Raw genomic sequence first — 20,435 nt, forward strand, 5'->3', positions numbered from 1 at the left:
AGCAGGTTTTTGTGTATCTGGTACAACCGAACAACACACGTTTGGCTGTACCAGCTGCATTGCTTGCAGTGGACACCTGTAGTACTCAGAACTACAATTCCTGGACTTTCTTGTAGCTAGCAGAATTAAGAACACTTTGCATTTGTGTTTGCATTTATGGCACACATTTTTGAGTGTGCAAAGCACTTCATGTATATTATACAACAACCCCCAAAGTAGGTATTCCCAGACTGTAGCTGACACTGAATGAGCCTATTCACATACACGTGCAGAACTGGGCTAAGGAAGCCCAGCTTGGTTTTGCATGGCCGTGTGTACTGCTGGGATCAGACCCAATCTGCGGCAGCAAACCCACCTATGGAGCCTCCCTCTAAAATGAGCAAGTGCTCCCTTAACCACATTTTTTTGTTCGTCTGTCATCCACGGCTGCAAGCAGCTGCAGCTAAGAGACCCTAGTGCTCTTGGGGAAAGGAGGGGGGATCCCTGAAATACACTCTCCTTGTGCATTATTGGAGCTCCAAGACGTCCCGGCACTCCGATACGGCACTCCAATACTCGGAGCTACTGGCAGCAGCCGGTGCTCGGTGCTCATCTGGGTGGGCGATCTGCCTGCCCAGGGAAGGGGAGCTGCTCATCTGCGGGGAGGTAAGCTCTTCAGGGCTTCCTCCTTGCAAACCCTATTGCCCTTTCTCACTGGTCCTGAGAAAGGGCTCATAGTCTTGTCTAAAGCCAGCTAGTTAATTCACGTTAAAGGAAGATTTGAACTAGAAAAGTCCTGCTTCACAGCTCAGGGTCTTCACTACTACCCTGCAGCAGATTTCACAAGATTCACAGACACAGGAAAATGAATTGGCATAAACACCAAGCATAAGCTGCAATTTAGCTTCCTTTCCCTCTTCTCAGTAAAGGTCCTGCTGTCTGGGCTGGACCTCCCTGGTAAAATGTACCAATTTCTCTTCCCATGTTTGGGCCCCTGCCGTTCTCAGCCGTCAGCTCCAGCTTTGGAATTCTCTTCCCCAGGGGTCCACTGATCTTCTTGTCTGCTGGTTTTTCCAGTGGAAATTAAAAGACCGTTCTTATTCAAAAAGGCATTTGGAAATATGGCAGTTTAGTTGCCTTTTGCTTGCTGCTGCTGCATGTAAAGTCAATCTCCTGCTTTGTTTTAAATCATTTCCATTTTGTTGCTGCTGCACATTTTATCCTTGGTTTATTGCCAGAGTTGTGATGTGTTCAATGATTTAATATGTTGTTGTTGTTGCTGTTGTTGTTGTTGTTGCATGAACTTGTTTTGGGTATTTTACCAATAGAAAGGTGGGATAGAACTGTTTCTAATACATAGTAATCCCTTGTTTTGGATGCTGCTGCATGAAGTCAGTCTGCTGCTAATCTTTGTTTTAAATCATTTCCTCCTTTTTTGTACATTTTATTCTTGGTTTATTGCCAGTGTTATGATGTAGTCAATAATTTGATCTGTTTTATTGCTGTTTTTTGATTGTGTTAGCTGCCTTGGGAATCTTACTGATAGAAAAATGGGTTAGAAATGTTTCAGATAATAACAGTCCCTCATTTTGGGTGTGCAGGAGAGGGCTGGGGCTCCTCAGGATGAGAAGCATTTTGCACACGCTCAGAGGCAAACTCATTTTTATTATTGCTTTGCGGCATTAACTTGAGCAGATCCATTCCCTTGCTGATCTGCAGTTATACAGGTTTCCTCCCACGAATGTTTAATCAAACCTACCTACTCATTTAAACCCATTGCTTCTCATCCTGCCCCTGCTGCATAATACAAATGGTTGCTCCCTCTGTTCGTGTGAGACCTTTATTTCCCCACTCCAGGAGAGAAGTACTTTAGCTCTCTTTCCCTTGAGGTTTGAACAGGCAAGATAATAAACAGGGTTTTAAGTGTAGGGACTTATTAACTTGTACTGAATACCATAAGCTATGAAGACAATGATTTTCAAATGAGCTCAAATTGCAGAGGATGAGAATAGATTTAGAATGAGATGGAAATCCAGAAAGTTCAGAGAAATAGTTGTTTTATCAATTGGTTTAAAAAAATCAATTGTATAATAAAAGAAATTAAGATCAATGCCACCTAATAAAGAACTGCTTCTCCATCAGCTGGCCAGGTGGCAGAGAGAGAGAGAGAGAGAGAGTGTATTTATATACAATATGATATTAAGAACTGTGTGTTTGTATAACATTCATCTAGTATATGAAATTGATCGTGTGTGTGGATTTCGTCTTGCAGGCAGACACTAAACTCCTGTGTATGTGTGGGAGAGTGGGGAATGCCTGACGAGGGGGCAATTTGAAATGGGGATACAGGGGGCGGGGCATGGATTATGCGCATCCTGCCCTGCTGCTGCTCTGCCCCTGTCGCTCCCACCAGAAGCGGCTATTTTCCATTCTGGAATTGCCAGTGGGCTGCCATTACTTGCATTTGCATGCCAGGTGAACTGAAGCAAAGCCTGTATTGGTGTAACTGCCCTTGCTCAGATCTGATCTTTGCTATCCTTGCCTTCCCCTCCCCTCTTTCCGTTGTCTCATCTGCCCCTGTTGAAAGTAAGAGAGCTGGGAGGGGAGGGAGGAGAGCTGCTCTTGTGGGAGCGAGCATGAATTGTCCCCTTTGCTAAGCAGGGTCCACCTTGGTTTGCATTTGGATGGGTGACTACATGTGAGCACTGTGCTGTAAGATATTCCCTTTAGGGGGACATAGACTTAGCTCCATGTGTATTATAATAATGTGTATTATTATATATGTAAATTTTGGTCTATGACCGTAAATAAACATGATGATGATGATGATGATGATGATGATGATGACTTAGCTCAATGGGAGAGCATTTGCATGCTTGCAAGTAGAAGGTCTCTGGTTCACTCCCTCACATCTCCAGATAGGGCTGGAAGAACCGCCTGCCTGAAACCTTGGAGAGCTGCTGCTAGTCAGTGTACATAATACTGAGCTAGATGGGCCAATGGTTCCTATGTTCCTAAGAATGTAAGGTCCTCAGGATAAGGATCTGTCTTTGCAAATCATTATTAATAATAGAAGCAACTGAACCAGGGACACCAAAGCCCCCACCTTCTTCCACTGGTGCTGTATTCAGTGGCACTGCAAATTGCTCCATCTTGGAAGCCATCATCTTGTTAGTACAGTCTAAAATGGCCTTGGCCTTTTTTGCTGCAGTGTCAGGTCCTTGTATGGTTCTGACACTGAGATTCTGCTCATACAACATACAAGAGATTCTGCTTGTATGGACTTTTAACACCTATATTAGATTTTTTCAAACTGAATTAAAAAAAAAAACTGGTACGCACACACGCAGGCCTTGCCAGGTCCCCGCCCCCCCCCATCAATATACATTTACTTGCTCATAAGTCAATGCATCCTTTGAACTGTAGAAAAATACCTTCTCTAGACTTCTCTGCTGCAGCTTTGTGGCTGGCTGCCAGCTCAGATCCATTGTATGAAATATTTAATGATACCAGGCATGCATAGAGATTATGTTCTTTTTGGATTTATCTCCTGTCTAATAAAAAATGCAAGAAAAGCTGGGGAAGACAATTTTAGGGAGAAATGAAGAGAGAATTTGAATCCAAAGAAGGCAGATTTTGTTCTCCCTCCCTCTCTCCTTCCCCCCCTCCCCCCTCGCAAACACCATGTGCACCAGAGAGTTAATTACTAGAGGTCTTGTGAAGAAGTGATTGCTTATATCCCCAAGTATTACCGTTGCAATGTTTGATCAGTTGGATGCATTGATTTAAAAAAAAAAATCAAATAGAGAAGTATCTGCAATTAATTGGGCAGCAAATTTTGATTTTTTAAAAACATACAATTACTTATAAAAGTTGCACAAGGCAAGCACTATTTAAGAAGATGCATTCCTTTCTCTCATATATGGGAATTACTACTACTACTACTACTACCAGTATGTATGTGCTGCTTTGCAGCAGAAGTTCTCAAAGCAGTTTACATTAAAATAAATAAATAAATTAGATGGTCCTCTTTCCCCAAAGAGCTCACAGTCTAAAAAGAAGCATAAGGTAGACAGCAGCAACAAAGTTGCTTCATTATGCAAACACTTTGTTAATCAGGATGTAAGTTTATTTCGAGAGCAGCCGTGCTGCTGATTTGATTTCTGATGGTTTTGCTGTTTGCCATTGATAGTTCTGTAGTTTTATTAGGGCCGGGTTCTCATGACCATGTTTATCCTGGTTAAATGGGGTTGACTGATATTAGTGTGATTGTGTGCACAGTTGGAATCCCACCTAAATTCCACGGAATTAACCAGGATCTTTAATCTAGGATCAGTTCCCAGCTAGTCATCTCCCAGGATGGCCTGACCAGGATCCACTGATCATGTGAACCCATACCTTGTGCCAGTCCAGGTTGCCTACAGATGCCATACCCTCACCTACTGTGCCATAGACGCCCACACCCAGAGTGGACCATGCCCACTGATGCTCTAGCCTCCCTCCTGCACTCCATGACCACGTAGCCAGAACACCTTTGACTTCTCTCTGCCTGGTAACACACCACCTCATCCATATCTGACATGCCCCAAGCACACCTTCTACCACCATCTCTTAAAGGGACATCAACCCAGGCCTCAGCTGGCAGCATAGGTGGCATATACGCAAGTTGAGAATGCACCTGTCTTTGGGCCATCTCTGCTACTTGTTCCCACTTGCTTCACACCTGTGCGTTCCCTCAAGAGGTTAATAAAGGCAGTGCCTCAGTATGCTGCATAGCCATGCTCGATATCCCTTTGTTTAGCAGAGTGTCTCATTCAGTGTGGCAATGAAGCAGTGGCTCAGCCTCCACTGGGGCCCCCTCTGATTTTGCTCACAGCCAGATGTTTGGCCAAAGTGAGGGAGTGTGCTGGGGAAAGCTGTGGCAGCAATGAAGCACCCCTGTGTGGATGCAGCAGTAAGGAGGGCTGCAAGGTGGCCTGGGTTGGGGGTGGTTCTTGTTTATTTATTTATTTAGTTTATTGTTAAATTTATACCCCGCTTTTCATTAAGAAAATCCCAAGGCGGCTCACAATAAAATTTAAAAACAAGATTATAAAAAAAGACACATCAAAATATTGAGCTAAAAAATATAAAAACAAATCTGATTTTTTTTAAAAAAAATATTAAAACACAAGCATAAAAACAGTACAAAATACAAGAAGCAGCAGTGGAGACCATCATATAAAAGCCTAGGTAAAAAGCCACGATTTGACATGCTGTCTAAAAACTGTGATGTAGACTGAGGAGCGGATACCCACCAGGAGAGCATTCCAGAGCCTAGGGGCAGCAACAGAGAAGGCCCTATCCCACGTGCACGACAACCGAGCCTCCCTCATCGTCGGCACCCGGAGCAGAGCCCCCTCAGAAGGTTGAGGCTCTATGGTAGCTACTGTGTGTAGTGAGTGTGTGAGCTCTGTTTTTGACCAGTGGTCGATGGGGACTGAAGCCCCCTCCCAAAACTGTACTACCAGTTGCGGTGTTGGGGATAGCACCAATCAGTCAGAGGACAATTAGTTTTGCTGGAGCGGGGAGGAGATGCCAAGATGGTAGGGAGGAGGAAGATTGATGAGTGGGCATACTCCACTAGGGCTCTTCTTATTTTTGTTTGTTTGTTTATTTTCTACATTTATATCCCGCTATTCCCCCAAGGAGTCCAGAGTGGTGTACATGGTATTTGTTTATCCTCACACCAACCCTGGGAGGTCGGTTAGGCTGAGAGACACATGACTGGCCCAGAATCACCCCGTGAGTTCCATGGCCATCTGGAGAGCAGTGGGTCCCTGAGAGGGATGCTGCCCCCTTGCCTCCTGGCAATGGTTGAGCTCGCAGTGGCTGGGAGTGGGGAGTAATCCCTTCCTGCTCTCTCCCTGCCCTCCCTCCTCTAGGATGCACACCTGCCCATCATGTGCACCTGCCACACACTGCCACACAGCCAGTGCCCCCCAGTACAGTGGCAGTCACTGTAGATGGTGTTGCTGTCCAGGATGCCCCAGGGTCCATGGATTTGCCTCGTCCAACCGCTGGCTTCAGGCGGGACTGTCTGATTACATAGCCCACCTAGTCCTGGACAGCCCCTTTCAGTGTGTCTGCCTCCTTGCCACCTTCCGGAGTGATCTGGATGTTAGTTGGGTGATCTGGGTGATCTCCCCATCAGTGGTCCCTCTTAATTTTTCTCATCTCTGTGCAGAATGAGTTCTGTTCTGGGCAGCAGTATCAAGGCGGTGTATGTGCACCTTCATTCAGAGTGGGGCCTTCCTGATTCAGCCTGAGCGGGATCTAAAATAAACTGAGTGGACATCCCAAAACTTGTGAGCGCGTGCACATGCGCATGCCTTAGAGGGAACAGTGCTCCCCATGGCAGGGAAGGGATTCCTGTGGGCAGCACTCACTTCAGCAGGTGCCCTGCCTCTGTGGTGGAGCTGAGTATTGCCGAAGCACACAGGGGATGGTCGAATGTGGTCAAGTAAGCTTGGAGCTGCTGCTGCCACCCACTCTAACGTTGGGGCTAATGGGAGTGATGTACTTTTCAAGGTGAAGGCAGCATGAGGGCTGCTGGGATTCCATCCAGGTCTCCAGAGGCCACTGACTGCCACGGTCCGCTCCCCTGGAGCCGCTAACCAGGATCATGTGGATGGTGCAATGCAGCAACCCGGCCGCAATACTGATTGACTGCTGGGTGCACCCACTGATCCTGGTTAACCCCCCAGGGTCGGAAAAGCAGTCTTGAGAATGCGTCCTATGGTCGTTGATTGTTTTAAATGGTAGGTTTGATTGCACTGTAAAAGCTGCTTTGAAGGCCGATTTGGCCAGAAATGGTGGCCCAGACATTTTGTAGAGAATATTATACATAAAGACACAAATAAATAAATATCTAGAAGCAGCCTCCCATTTATCAGTTGTTAGAACCAGGGAGGGAACAGTGACAGGAGAATTTCCCCCCAAGCAGAGCAAGAAACTGTGTCATTTTTCTAGAGGCTTTAATTAACAGACATGCCTCTCTGGGGTGTCTGCAGGAGGGGAAATCCTCACCTTCTCCCCTGTTTTCAGCTTCGGCATAATTGTCTCCTCTATCTTTCTGTTCCAAAAGGCGATGCTTGTTGTCCACGACACGGTTGCCCAGAAGAATTTTGACCCTGTCCTCCCTCCTTTGCCGGACAATCTTGATGAAGACTTTGACGAAGAGTCGGTGAAAATTGTCCGCCTGGTGAAGAATAAAGAGCCTTTGGTGTGTATGAATGGCACAGACTGTGGCCTGAAGAGCCGCTGCAAACTAATGCTGAGGGCTTGCAAATATAGATGTTAAAACGTGATGCCAAACTGCCTTTCCCTCTTTTGTACTCCCTCCCTCTCTTGTCTCCCCTTCTGTTGACATTCGGACTATAAGCTCCTCAGGCTGGGAACTTAACTTGCTTATGGTTCTGTGCCTGGCATACTGGAAGCATCTGTTTGGCCACTATGGGAAACAGGATGTTGGACTAGATGGCATTTTGAGCGAGTCCAGAAGGGCTTCTCTTCTGTGCCAGGAAAGAGCTGTGCATTAATGGGTCTCTCCTCTCCATTCTAGGGTGCAACCATCAGGCGGGACGAACAAACAGGGGCTGTGATAGTGGCGCGTATCATGAGGGGAGGGGCGGCTGATCGCAGCGGTACGTTTCTTTGCAACAAATTACACTGAAAGGGTCCTTTTATTCATATTGTGAACATGGCTCAACACATGATCCCTGGCTAACTGAGCAAAGAGGCACCTTTTAAAAGTGGTGATTCTCTTTATTGAGCAGGGGGAGAGCAACTGGACCTATACACCCCCAGCACAGTATCCCTCCAGTGGGATCTTATGTTTCTTTGGTAGATTATGAGCCCTTTGGGGACAAGGAGCCATTTTATTTTATATCCATTTTATTTTTATTCATTTATATCTATGTACACCGCTTTGGGAACTTTTGTTGAAAAGCGGTATATAAATATTTGTCGTATTCATATATTCGTATTCATATTCATGGGCTCATACTGTGACCAAAAAATGATAGGCACATCACTGTCCTCCAAAAGGTTCCCAAGCGAAGAAATCAATAAAGAGAATCAATGAAAGGTAAACTGAAATAGTGCTACTATGGCTATTTATATACTGCTTTTCAACAACAGTGCTCAAAGCAGTTTACATAAATAAATAACCCCTGCCTTATCTTAAGGATCAGCAAGTGGCAGCTTACTTAGCTGCCAACATAGAAGCAAGAAGGGTATTGGCAGGAACAACAGATATAGTCATGAATCTTGGCGGTGGTGTATTTTGGTGGGGAGAGCGGGCATGATAAAAGGGCCTGGGCTGTATCCCTGTCACTCACTCCACCCCAACCAAATACAGACCTTGACTGGCTGGGATCATTAGTTCCACACTCCCAAGATGGGCTTAGACTTGTGTTTCTTGTACATGTGGTGCTTTGCATGCCAAGGATGGAGTGTTTCCTCTCCTAGCAAACAAGACTTTCCTTTTCATGTTCTGCCTCTTCCTCTTAGGTCTTGTCCATGTGGGAGATGAACTACGGGAAGTCAATGGGATTGCTGTGCTTCACAAACGGCCAGAAGAAATTAGTCAGATTTTGGTATGCTCTGGTTTCCCCCCTCTTACATATTTATTGGGCAGCAGTTTCCTTCATTTTATTGCAGGTGTGAATAAAATACATTCACCTGTGCCATTCGAACATGGAAATAACTGGCACCATATCTCCTTCTGTATTAACTGTATGCATGGTAAATCACTTCCTACTTGAAAGTAGGACTGATCCTCCACAGAATAGGTGCTCCCCAGCTCCAGTTGGTTGCTGTATTCTAGACCAGAGTTTCTTAACCTTGGGCCCCCAGATGTTGTTGGACTACAACTCCCAGAATCCCCAGCCACAAAGGCCATGTCTGGGGATTCTGGGAGTTGTAGTCCAACAACATCTGGGGGCCCAAGGTTAAGGAACCTTGTTCTAGACCATACAATTGAGTGTGAGGCCCAAATCAGACATGTGTGTGATCTCTCCTCCTCCTCCTCCTCCTCCTCCTCTCTCTCTCTCTGCTTAAAATCAGCTGTAGCGGAGAGGGGTGGTGGTGATTATGGCAAATTTTGATTTGGTCTGCAGACTGCAGTGCTGGAGGAAGGATTTTTTTTCCACCCCCTTGATTTTGTTTCCCAGTTGGAAATGCTTCCACTCCTGAAGCTGCTCTTAGCCCATATGTCTGATCGCCTGCCCTATTCCCATTTCCCTGCCTCCTGTCGTGACACTAGCCCTATTCAGACATTACATTGTACATACATACGTATAGATGTCTGTGTGCATGTCCATGTTTTTGTGTTAATGACTGCTCATTTTAACAGGTGAATCTGGGTACAGGCCCCCTCTATTGCAGGGTAAAGATAGGGAGTGTAGTGCTGTACATGAGTTGAACATAGTGCGCAAATAACTGCATGTGTGTATATATATCCAAGAACAGAAAAAGAGCTTTGCTGAATCAGGCCCAAGGCCTATCTAGTCCAGCATCTGGTTTCACATAGTGGCTCACCAGATACAACTGGGAAACCCACAATCAGGAGATGAGGGCATGCCTCCTCTTTTGCTCCCCTGCAAGTGGTATTCAGTGTCCCCAGAGGTGCACCTAGGTAATTTTGGAGCCTGGACCGAAAGGCCTTTGGAGCCCACCCACCCCGCCCCCTCCACCCTGCTGCAAGTTAAGCATCATTTTTTAAACAAGTGCGTTCTTTAGGGCACAAACCACACCACCCAGGACAGACTAGAGAGGATTTGGGGGGCCCTAGGGGGTATGGAGGCCCTAGACTTTGGCCCCAAAGTCCAGGGGTAAGTGCCTCCGAGTGTACCCACATACAGATGCATGTGCCTCTGAACATAGATTATATATGTGTGTTGAACAGAATGTCTGAATAGTGCTACTGTTTGTGCCTTAAATAGCTTCCCTTTGCCAGTTTGCCCAGCCTCTTCTCTCCCTTCCTTAGCATTTCTTCAGTACCAGGTCTTTGCATTATTTCATGGTTTCCTCCCATTGCCTGCTCCTCCACTGTCATCTGGCTTCTCCCCCACTCTTCATGCATCAGTCTCTCCGGCCCAACCTCTGAGACTCATTGAGCAGGGACCATGGAGTCACTTCGGTGCTCATACATCACCTACAGTAACACGTCATCAGTTCTGTATCAATGGTAAAGAATAGTAGTAGCAGTTGTTGTAGCAACAGGGCAAACTCCAGAATGGCTCACTTGACTCAATTAGACCACACATCTTTCCTAAGAAGATTCCGCGAGTCTCCAGAGAAGTCTTTGGGCTGGGAATGTGGTTCTCTTGTCATTCCAGTGATGCGGAGGCCCATTTAGGGTGCCAACTTTGACACAATGTTAATTATATACTCATGAGGTGCAACCTCTTCCGTGCCAAAGAGGAGATGACGTTTGCAGTGACTCCTACGCAGGGGAACGGAAAAAGCAATCCTTGTCCCAAATGCGATACTCAACACGGCTGTAATTACTACCGCAGTCGCAAATGTCTCTTTGAATCCAGCGTGAGCCTTGCAGAAGTTGGCTGGGCAAAGCTGTAAAGTAGCCAAGGACACCTTAATCATCAGTGTTGTCTTCCTTATTTAAAAGAAAGAGGAGGAAAAAAGCAGGAAGTACCACAAAAAATACAAGCAGGGTTTTGTGGAAGAACTTGGTAATGGGATTTTATTCCTCTAGCCAGTGTTTCACAAAAATGGCAGAAGGGCATTGTGGTGCGATTTGGGAAGTTTTAAAGGGAGGGCTTCTAGCTCATATGGATCAAAGAACAAATCAATGGATCATAGAACAAACCAATCCAGAATTTTCACTCAAGGCACATATGGCCAGGCTGAAACTATCATACTCTGGACACATTATGCAAAAACCCAGCTCCCTTGAGAAGTCGGTAATGCTGGGGAAAGTTGAAGGAAAGAGAAGATGAGGCCGACCAGCAGCAAGATGGATAGACTTGATCACGACAGCAATGAATGCACCACTAAGAGACCTTAAAGGCCAAGTTGAAGACAGGTCATCCAGGAGAGAATCTATCTATGTGGTTGCTAAGAGTCGACACTGACTTGACGGGACTCGCAATCAAGCTCGCTCAGCCATAGAGTATATACTTTGCATGCCGAAGGTGCAAGATTCATTGCCCAGTATCTCTTGCAAATGGGCTGGAAACGACCTCTGCCGGAGTAGACAGTACTGGGCTAGATGGACTAGTGTAGGGGCGAAAAATTGTGGCACTCCAGCTGTTGTTGGCCTACAACTCCCCAGTTACAGTGGCCAGTAGCCAGGGATGATGCAAGTTGTATCAACAGCTGGAAAGTCGCAGATTGACACCCCTGGACTAGTGGTTTGGTTTGGTGAAAGGCAACTTCAACGCCTTCTCAGTTATTGCCTCCAGACTCTGCTATGCCTTCCCTGAGTTGGTCCAGACAATTTCCAGCCTCCATCAGGTACCTGAGCACCTTCTATTTTGACAGAGCTTTGGGTAGGAAGATGATGTGGACTCTTCATAGTTATACTTTGCTGCAATATTTTGCTATGTTTTAATGCCAGACTGATTACTGTTTTTCAATGTTGTGTTTGTGGTAAACCCCTCCTGTATTCTACCAAAGACAACCACAGGGCTCTGTGGTCACCAGGAGTCGACACCGACTCGACGGCACACTTTACCTTTACCTTTTTTATATTGTGCTTTGCCTTGAGATTGTCTGGTGAAAGGCAGTTTTATAAACACAAATATAAATAAACTAGCTAGGCCGGGCGCAGAACATCTGTACCACCGGCTGGCCCACCCACCACCTCTGCTCCCCCCTCCCTGGCCGCTGGCATACATGACCAGTCCCCCCCCCCCCAGCTTCTTGCTCCCCCGTGCTTTCTGGTGGGCCGGCCAGCCAGCCTGCTTCCTCTCCCCCCCAACCCTACCCGCTTCTCGCCTTCACCCCGCAGTCTCTGTCTGGTAGGCCGGCCAGAAAGCTGGCCTGCCACCTCCTCCCGCCCACTCTCAGTAGCGGCTGCCGCCTCCTGCTGGCCGGACCGCTGCTGTCTCCTCCTGGCAGCCAGGCCGGCTCACCTCTTCTTCCTGGCGGCCGGGACGGCCTGCTGCCGCCTGCTCCCGCTGGCCGGGCCAAGCCGGCCCACCTCCTCCTCCTGGCAGCCAGGCCACCCGCCGCCACCTCTTGCTCCCAGCCCGCTGCCACCTCCTCCGGCCTACCGGCTGCCACCACCATTGTCTCCCCGTCCCTGCCGCTATCTCCCAGGCAGCTGCTCGCAAACTTTCGTGAGAGCTGCCACGCATGGGATTAGAGATGGGTATGTTTAGGAGTTGTATATATATTGTTATGTTATGAGGAAGAAGGAGTGAGCCCCCAGTCATGCTCAGAGTCATCTTGTGAATTGTCATAGGCAGCATCCAAAATGCAAAAGCTGAGATGGAACCCCCATCCCCTCCCTCCCCCCACCAAATCAAACCATAGCAGAGCTCTATCCATACAAAATAGTCATGATGGCTAAATGCTACCTCCAGGCTAGAAGGACACACACCCCTGCATACACCAGTGGCTGGGGAATAATTGTGGAAGGGGTAGGCTGTTGCTTTCATGCCCTGCTTGTGGGTTTTCCAGCGGGATCTAGTTGGCTACTGAGAGAAGCAGGATGCTGAATTTGATGGACCTTTGATCTGGTCTAGCAAGGCTGATAGATGAGGTGCATTGCAGAATGCTAATAATTTAAAGCTAATAGCTCCAGGTGACTTGAACAAAGGAGCCAGACCACATGCAGCAGAATTTGGCAAATACCAACCCCTCAGAATCTGATGCCTCCTGGTGGTAGGTCATGGGATTTCTGACATTGGGAAAAGCCCCATTTATTTATTTATTTATTTATTTATTTATTTATTTATTTATTTATAAGCAAAAACAAGAAATTTAAAATATGACAATTTTAAATCTTTAAAACAATATTCTAAAACAACATTAAAAACAATCAAAACAATATCAGTTAAAAGCCTGGGTGGACAGGTGCACCTCTAAAGACTTTTTAAAAATTGTCAGAGATGAGGAGGCTCTTATTTCACTAGGGAGCACATTCCAAAGCCTCGGGGCAGCAACAGAGAAGGCTCCTCCCTGAGTAGCTACCAGATGAGCCGGTGGCAAATGTAAACGGACCTCTCCTGATGATCTCAATGATCTTTTCACATCCCTAATCCTAACAATTACTAACCCAAAACTATGAATTATAAACTATAAACTCAAATATGTAGTACACCGCTCCGGGCTCCTGGGAGGAAGAGCGGAATATAAATGTAATTCAGTAATTAATTAATTAATTAATTAACAAACAAACAAACAGTGGCTGACATCCAGACTAACTTTGCAAATGCCAAAAAAACGTTTTGCATGTGCAACAGGGTAGGGGCGATTTTTGCAAATCTCCCCTTTCCTCTGTAGCTCACTGAGCTGCCTGAAAATATGTCCCTAAGGGTTGTGGGGCTCTCAGGGGCATATTTGGGGTGGGGGGCACAATGGGTTTCAGAAGGAAGGGGAGACTGGCAAAAATCTCTCCACCCCTGTTGCATACATGAAATGTTTTTGGCATGCACAACATTAGTCTGGATGTCAGTCAGTAGTTTTCACCTAGGCTAAATATAGTCTTAAACATATAAAAAGAATCCAGTCAGCTACAACTTCTCATTTCAGTAATAATATATTTTATTTTAATTCATAAAGCATACCTTGTTAATTACAAGACAGAAAAGAACGTAAAAGTGTGTTTTTCATGTCAAACATTTTTGATCAAACAGCCTAATCAACTCGATATTGCAGTCATTTTCATTATTCTGCTGTGATGTGTCTTAGACCCAGATTTAGTTATTAATATTCCATCAGTAATGTATGATATTTTACAGAGTGACATAAACAGGTCTTTTGAGCGCTTGTCACTTGACGTGTAGTGAATGTGAGCAAACTCTTTTATTGGGAAAGGTAAAACCCTTTCATCTTTCAAAGACAGGCAACAAGAAAACAAGTGAAAGAATACCCTGAATGGATCAATTTGTGTTTAAGTATCCACTACAGACATTCCAGATATTCAGCACTCTTATTCAGGCCAAAGGAAAGAAGAGAAGAAATGTGAGACAATGGCTGATCTTAGCCATGGCAGCTTTCACAACAAAGGAACCCAGAACAGTCTGTACTGTATTGCTATTCAGGCACTTGAAAATCATTTAAGATTTGCCGGAGAGCTTCAGGTTGGGAAAAGGCTCTCCTGTGGCTCTCTTCCAGCCTTTGTGGCAGTGCCTATCTGTTTAGTAGGTTCTGGCGGTATGGTATGTGCAATATGTGATTTCTGCTTTAATCCTTTAAGCATTAAACAGAAAATGCCCCTCCAGGGACAAAGCGGTAAGTGAAAAATAGCTCTTGCCTCCTGGGATGTAGCAACCAAGAAGGAGGGAAGCTTGAACCACCAGCACCATTTGCTCCACGGCTGTGCATCTTTCCCCCTTGCTGCCCCTATATGTGCAGAATTGTCTCCCAGACTGCCTCTGTCGTGCCATACCTCTCTTGCTTTCTTCAAATCCCTCCTCAAAGGATTTAACCCGTATTTTTGTAGAGGCATCAAGAGCCTGATATGTGTTTTAAATTGGTGGGGTGGGGTGGGGTGGTGGGGGAGAGAGCTGAGCAGCTTCTCAAGATTCTTGCTGTTTTCTGCATCTAGTGCCAAATTCTGAGCTTATGCAGAACCAAATTGCTAAAGGCATACATCTCAGCATTTGAGTCTTACAGCAGGCAAAGGGGGAGAAGGAGAAGGAGAATATATAATCATACTGGCAAAAGTGGAGATCAATTCTGAAAGCATGCTAGACAACAGTCAATTGAAATTAGATTTGACGGCATTGCCTAGTGGTTAGATGACTTGTTGGTATGACTATTAGGACTGAAATAGACGTGACTTTGGGGGCACCCAATGTCTTTTTCTTTCTCAAAAAGCAGCTGCAAGGGGGTGATGTTGATCAGGGCTGTGGCATGGAGAGGTGGACTGGCCACACCCCTTCTTTCAAGATGGTTCTATTTAAAGGAGCCTTGCCTGATTTTTCTTGGCTCTGGCCATGCTGGGGGACCACAGTTTGTCCTGAGAGGTTCTCATGAGGCTCCTCATGAGGTTATAGAGGAGAGCTGGTCTTGTGGTAGCAAGCATGACTTGTCCCCATAGCTAAGCAGGGTCTGCCCTGGTTGCATCTGAATGGGAGATTTGATGTGTGAGCACTGCAAGATATTCCCCTCAGGGGATGAAGCCACTCTGGGAAGAGCAGAAGGTCTCAAGTTCCCTCCCTGGCTTCTCCAAGATAGGGCTGAGAGGGATTCCTGCCTGCAACCTTAGAGAAGCCGCTGCCAGTCTGTGAAGACAATACTGAGCTAGATAGACCAATAGTCTGACTCAGTATGTGACAGTTTCCTATGTTCCTGTGAGTTAGAAGAGGAAGGCAGGGCTGTGTCCTTGAGTCATGGCAGGGGTTCTGGCTCTGGTTCCTCTGGTTCTCCTGATATGTTGGGGTTGGGTTGGGGGCTGGTCCTGGCACCATAGGGATGCCCAGAGTCTGGGCTGTAGGATTTCCCCACAAGGGATGTCATTGGGGGGTGGCTCATGAGGCTTAGGCCCCCATTGTAAGGCTCAGCGCCCCTAATCTTATCAGCCACTTTCTTCTTGAATGGCGGGTGGGTGTTTGCTTCTGCTGCTGCTCCAGTGGCAATGCTTCTTGTCTCTGTCTCCTCCCTAAAAGGTGCTGTGCTGGGGACAAAGCAAATGCTGTAGCCTCCAAGACAGCACTTGTCTCCTTCAGTTTCCTTTTGGGGAGGAGTCAGTTGTTGTCAGATGTAATTAGCCTTGCGGGGAGGACATGATTATCAAAAGGGGGACTGCGGACCTGAGCCTCAGATCTTTTGAGTACCTAGCAACGCCCTTGCTTCCCACCCTGTCTCATCCCCTGAACTGTCTACTTCAACCCCCAATTGGGGGGTCCCCGGACCTGAGGTCAGGACATTCCCTCAGCCCTATGGCCCCAATCCAAATCTCCCTCTGAAGCTGCTGTAAGCTGTGGACGAGAAAAGGGACCAGAGTTGGTTCCAGTGTTTGAGGAGGGTGGGCCCTTGGGCAAGGTAGCCTCGATAGACCCTCTTCCAGAGTAGGCCCACCTCCTCACTACCACTATCAGTGTTCATTGCCCTGTCCCTATGGACCCAATCTACCCCACAGTCTCTTGTCACTGATTGGATGCTGGGAGAGGGTAAGTAAGCAGGCAGTGACACCAAAGAGCTGCAAGAGCAGGGCTGTGGCCACTCTGGGGTGGGTTGTGGGCCTTGGCCAATGCCCAACAATGCCAGTCCTTGATGCCAGCCTTGAAACTGACCGTTTCCCCTTCGTGGGGGGGAAAGGGAGGGATGGTTTAAGTTCAGGCATTGGTGGAGTGAACAAAGGGTTAACTCCCCCTTCCACTGTAGCCTTTAACCAAATCACCACCCACCCCAGCTGCATTTTAAGAAAGAAAAGGATGTTTGGAGCACCCACATCACATCTGGTTTGGCCTGGAGGGTTCAGCTCTTGCCTTTCTGCTAAAGATTCCTGTAGATTGGATGCCTCTGAGTCATTCTTGTCCTTTTATGTTCTTCTATCCACTGAGTGAGCACAGCCATGTGAGAGAGTTAGAATGCCAGAATACTGTGCTGGTATTCAGAGTCAAATGGACTTAAACAGTTTTTGCAGATGCAGCCTGCTTTTCCTAAATAACAAACAAACAAACAAACAAACAAACAAACAGTAACAGCAGAGGTTCTTTACTTATAGGCTCAGTCCCAGGGATCAATAACCCTGAAAATAATTCCAGCCGTTAGAGAAGAAGACCAACTGAAGGACAGCAAGGTAAGAGAACTTTCTGATAGAAGAAGACACTCTGAGTGGAGGAGGCTGTGTCCTGCACTCTGGCTCTGTGCAGAGCACCCACCACTCTCCATTCAGGTCTGCATTTATACATTAGAAGCTAAACTGGTTTCAGATAGTTACATGATCTGTTATGGCTTGATTCAAGGAAAATGGACAACTGTAGCTTTGTGAGGGTGCTGAGAGGCCTGTGAGAAATCCTTCATCCTTCTCATGAAACCAGAGTTTCCAGAAGGAAGCTGTGACAGCTCAACTGGTTTGAAACCAGTTTATAGTTTTAGTGTAGATGTGGCTTCTTGACGTTTCTGATGAAGGAGGAGGTGGAGATTAGCTTTTCTTTCTTTCTTGTATTATACTGTTTATTTTATTCTTTTTAACTTTTTTATTTTAATTAATTCAAAGATCCAATAACAAGTCAACACAGAAATTACTTTTGCCTCATGCAAAACTGTTCCAAGACTATAAAAAGGAAGATACAGACTGCATGGAACACAGAAGGGAGCTATATAAATCTTAGAATATGAAAAAAGTAATTATACAATTTTCTTTCCTTGTATGTAGGAACGCAATAGTGACATTCTGCAATGAGTACTGTCCAACTCAAGTGGGTGGCCCCCAATTTTCCTGGGCTAAACAGCCTTTTGACCCTTTCCATGCAAACAGTTCTTTTCATGCAAGAAAGATGTGTTTGTTGGATACAGTTTATACTTCTTTTGGGGGACTTGAGCTTTTTGTCATGGGACTACCACCTTTTCTGAACACTTAAATCACTGCATTTTGTTCCTGAGCAGGAAAGCAATTCCCTCCCCGATAATGCATCTGTTGCTGTTGTGCTTCTGTGAGCATCATGAACACCTACTGATTATTCTTGGAAATATTATTGCTGATGAGCAACACAGCTCTTCTTTTCCCACCTGATGCCTCCTTTGTGAAATCCCCCCTCCCCCAGGAGCATTATTGCACTAATTGAACACTTCTGGTTGCTGTTGGCTCTGTCATTTTGCAGATCCTAGTGCCAGGCTATTCCATCAGTCAGTGTTTTTTGTTTGTTTGTTTTTTAAAATTTTAAGTGGCAAAGAGTTCAAATGAGCCCTTTTGAGAACCATTGGGTTGGATTCAGAGTTGTTACTCAATGAATGGAAGGAGCTTCCTTTTTGGGGAATTGTGCTCATAGAAGAACCCCTTCCATGAATGCAACTCATCTTCCGTCCATAGAGCAACGACTTTGAACCCGGCCTTTTTGATTTTATTTCATTTTTTCTTTGTTTGATTTGTTTTTATATTGAATGTGGAATTCTGTGGCCCATATGAGACACTGTGATTTTTCTGCATTTGCGGGGAATCGCAGAAATCCGCAGCACTGACCCCGATTTGTCATTCTTTCTCTGCCAGGTGTTCATGAGAGCCCTTTTCTCCTACAACCCGAAGGAGGATAAAGCTATTCCTTGCCAAGAAGCTGGGCTGCCATTTCAGAGGCGACACATCTTGGAGGTAGTGAGCCAGGATGACCCAACATGGTGGCAGGCCAAGCGCATGGGTGACACGAACCTTCGGGCAGGGCTGATCCCCTCTAAGCAGTTCCAAGAAAGGTTAGTTGGGGAGATCTGTAGTTTAGCATCTAAATGTTAGCAGGAGAGCAGGACTGAGACTGTGCTTGTGTCTGTGTGTGGGGGGTGGGGGTCCTTTTTATGTATGTTTTAATCAAAACATTTAAAGCAAAAGACAGTTAATCACAGGGCTGCACAACTTTGGCCCTCTAGTTGTTGTTGGACTACAAATCCCATAACCCCCAGCCACAGTGTGGCCAGTAGGGATGATGGGAGTTGTAGTCCAACAACAGCTGGAGAGCCAAAGTTGTGCAGCCCTGTTTTAGCACCAAGGCCAGTATTGTAGTCTCAGTTTCTTTGTGATGCAGAAATGCCTCTTGAAAGAGGAGCCTCTAATTAGCTCCTTTCTCAGGGCCAGTTCCTAAGGTAGGTTTATTTCATTTATTTATTTATTTTACATATTTTACATATTTCTATATTGCCCAAAACATACATCTCTGGGCAGTTTACAACAAAATAAAAACAACATTAAAACATTAGTTAAAAACAAAAACAAGAAATTTAAAATATGACAATTTTAAATCTTTAAAACAATATTCTAAAACAACATTAAAAACAATCAAAACAGTATCAGTTAAAAGCCTGGGTGAACAGGTGCAACTTTAAAGACTTTTTAAAAATTGTCAGAGATGGGGAGGCTCTTATTTCACTAGGGAGCGCATTCCAAAGCCTCAAGGCAGCAACAGAAAAGGCCCTTCCCTGAGTAGCCACCAGACGAGCAGGTGGCAAATGCAGACAGACTTCTCCTGATGATCTCAACAGGCGGTGGGGTTCATAACGAAGAAGATGTTCTCTTAAATACCCAGGGCCCAAGCTGTTTAGGGCTTTATAGGTTATAACAAAAACCTTGTACTCTGCCCTTAAACATATTGGCAGCCAGTGTAACTCCTTCAATACAGGAGTAATATGGTCTCTCCTAGATGCCCCAGACCAGCCTGGCTTGACTGCAGGATGGTAGAGACTCCACTCCACTGTCACAACAAGGTCGCATCAGCATGATCAGGACTTCCCTGGTTCAAATCTTGCCTCTGCCATGAAATCACTAGGTTCCCTTAGGCAAGTCACTCCCTCTCACCCTCAGCTGCAATATGGCAGTAGTAATACTTACCTTACAGTGTTGTAAGAGATCATGCATGTCCAGCACTTTGCACATCCAAAAAGTGCCATAAAATGCTAAGATTTTTATCTTGCCATGTCAACATATGAATCGGCCCTTCTTGAAAATGTGACCAGAGCTGAAGCATCTTAAGGGTGTTCTAAACTTGTATTAACTATCCCTGTGCATATGGGGATGAGGCCGTAACTCAGAGGTACAGCGTTTGCTTTGCATGAAGAAGGTCCCAGGTTCAACCCTTTGCATTTCATATTGTGTTTGTTTACATTTATATCCTCCTCTTCCTCCAAGGAGCCCAGAGTGGTATGCATGGTTATGTTTCAGGCTATGTTTCATGGTTATGTTTCAGAATCAGGTTGTCTACGAATGATTTAGCACCAGATTTCCCCATGAACAATCCTCATAACAATCCTGTGAGGTATGTCAGGTTGAGAGATAAGTGACTGGCTCAGAATCACCCAGTGAGTTTCATGGCTGAATGGGGATTTGAACTTTGGTCTCCCCCAATCCTAGTCTAAGCACACCACACTGGCCACCTAGTATCTCCAGGGCACCTAGTATCTCCAGACTAGCTGCTCAACAGCAGCAAAATGCCTCCGTTCAGGCAAGTCGCTTTGAAAATGTAAACAGCAAGGGGAGCAGTCTCGCAGGAACGAACAACCTGGAAAAACAGCAACTTCCTTACGCCGGATATACGACGTCCTAGCTCTATATCGCAGTGATTAAATTCGAGACA

The 20,435-nt window shown here is 45.8% G+C and overlaps 1 protein-coding gene across 2 annotated transcripts in view; it reads left to right on the plus strand.

Annotated features, from left to right (window-relative positions):
- MPP3 (MAGUK p55 scaffold protein 3) overlaps window positions 1–20,435 on the plus strand; it is an 84,466-nt gene that overhangs the window by 21,846 nt on the left and 42,185 nt on the right. For both annotated transcript variants that reach the window (XM_053265162.1, XM_053265161.1), the window contains exons 6-10: window positions 7,106–7,243; window positions 7,583–7,664; window positions 8,533–8,618; window positions 16,886–16,960; window positions 18,371–18,567. In XM_053265162.1, coding sequence (XP_053121137.1) covers window positions 7,106–7,243; window positions 7,583–7,664; window positions 8,533–8,618; window positions 16,886–16,960; window positions 18,371–18,567 — 578 coding nt within the window. The remainder of the gene's footprint in view (window positions 1–7,105; window positions 7,244–7,582; window positions 7,665–8,532; window positions 8,619–16,885; window positions 16,961–18,370; window positions 18,568–20,435) is intronic.

The sequence above is a fragment of the Hemicordylus capensis genome, chromosome 6 (assembly GCF_027244095.1).
Source record: "Hemicordylus capensis ecotype Gifberg chromosome 6, rHemCap1.1.pri, whole genome shotgun sequence".
NCBI classification, from domain to species: Eukaryota; Metazoa; Chordata; class Lepidosauria; order Squamata; family Cordylidae; genus Hemicordylus; species Hemicordylus capensis.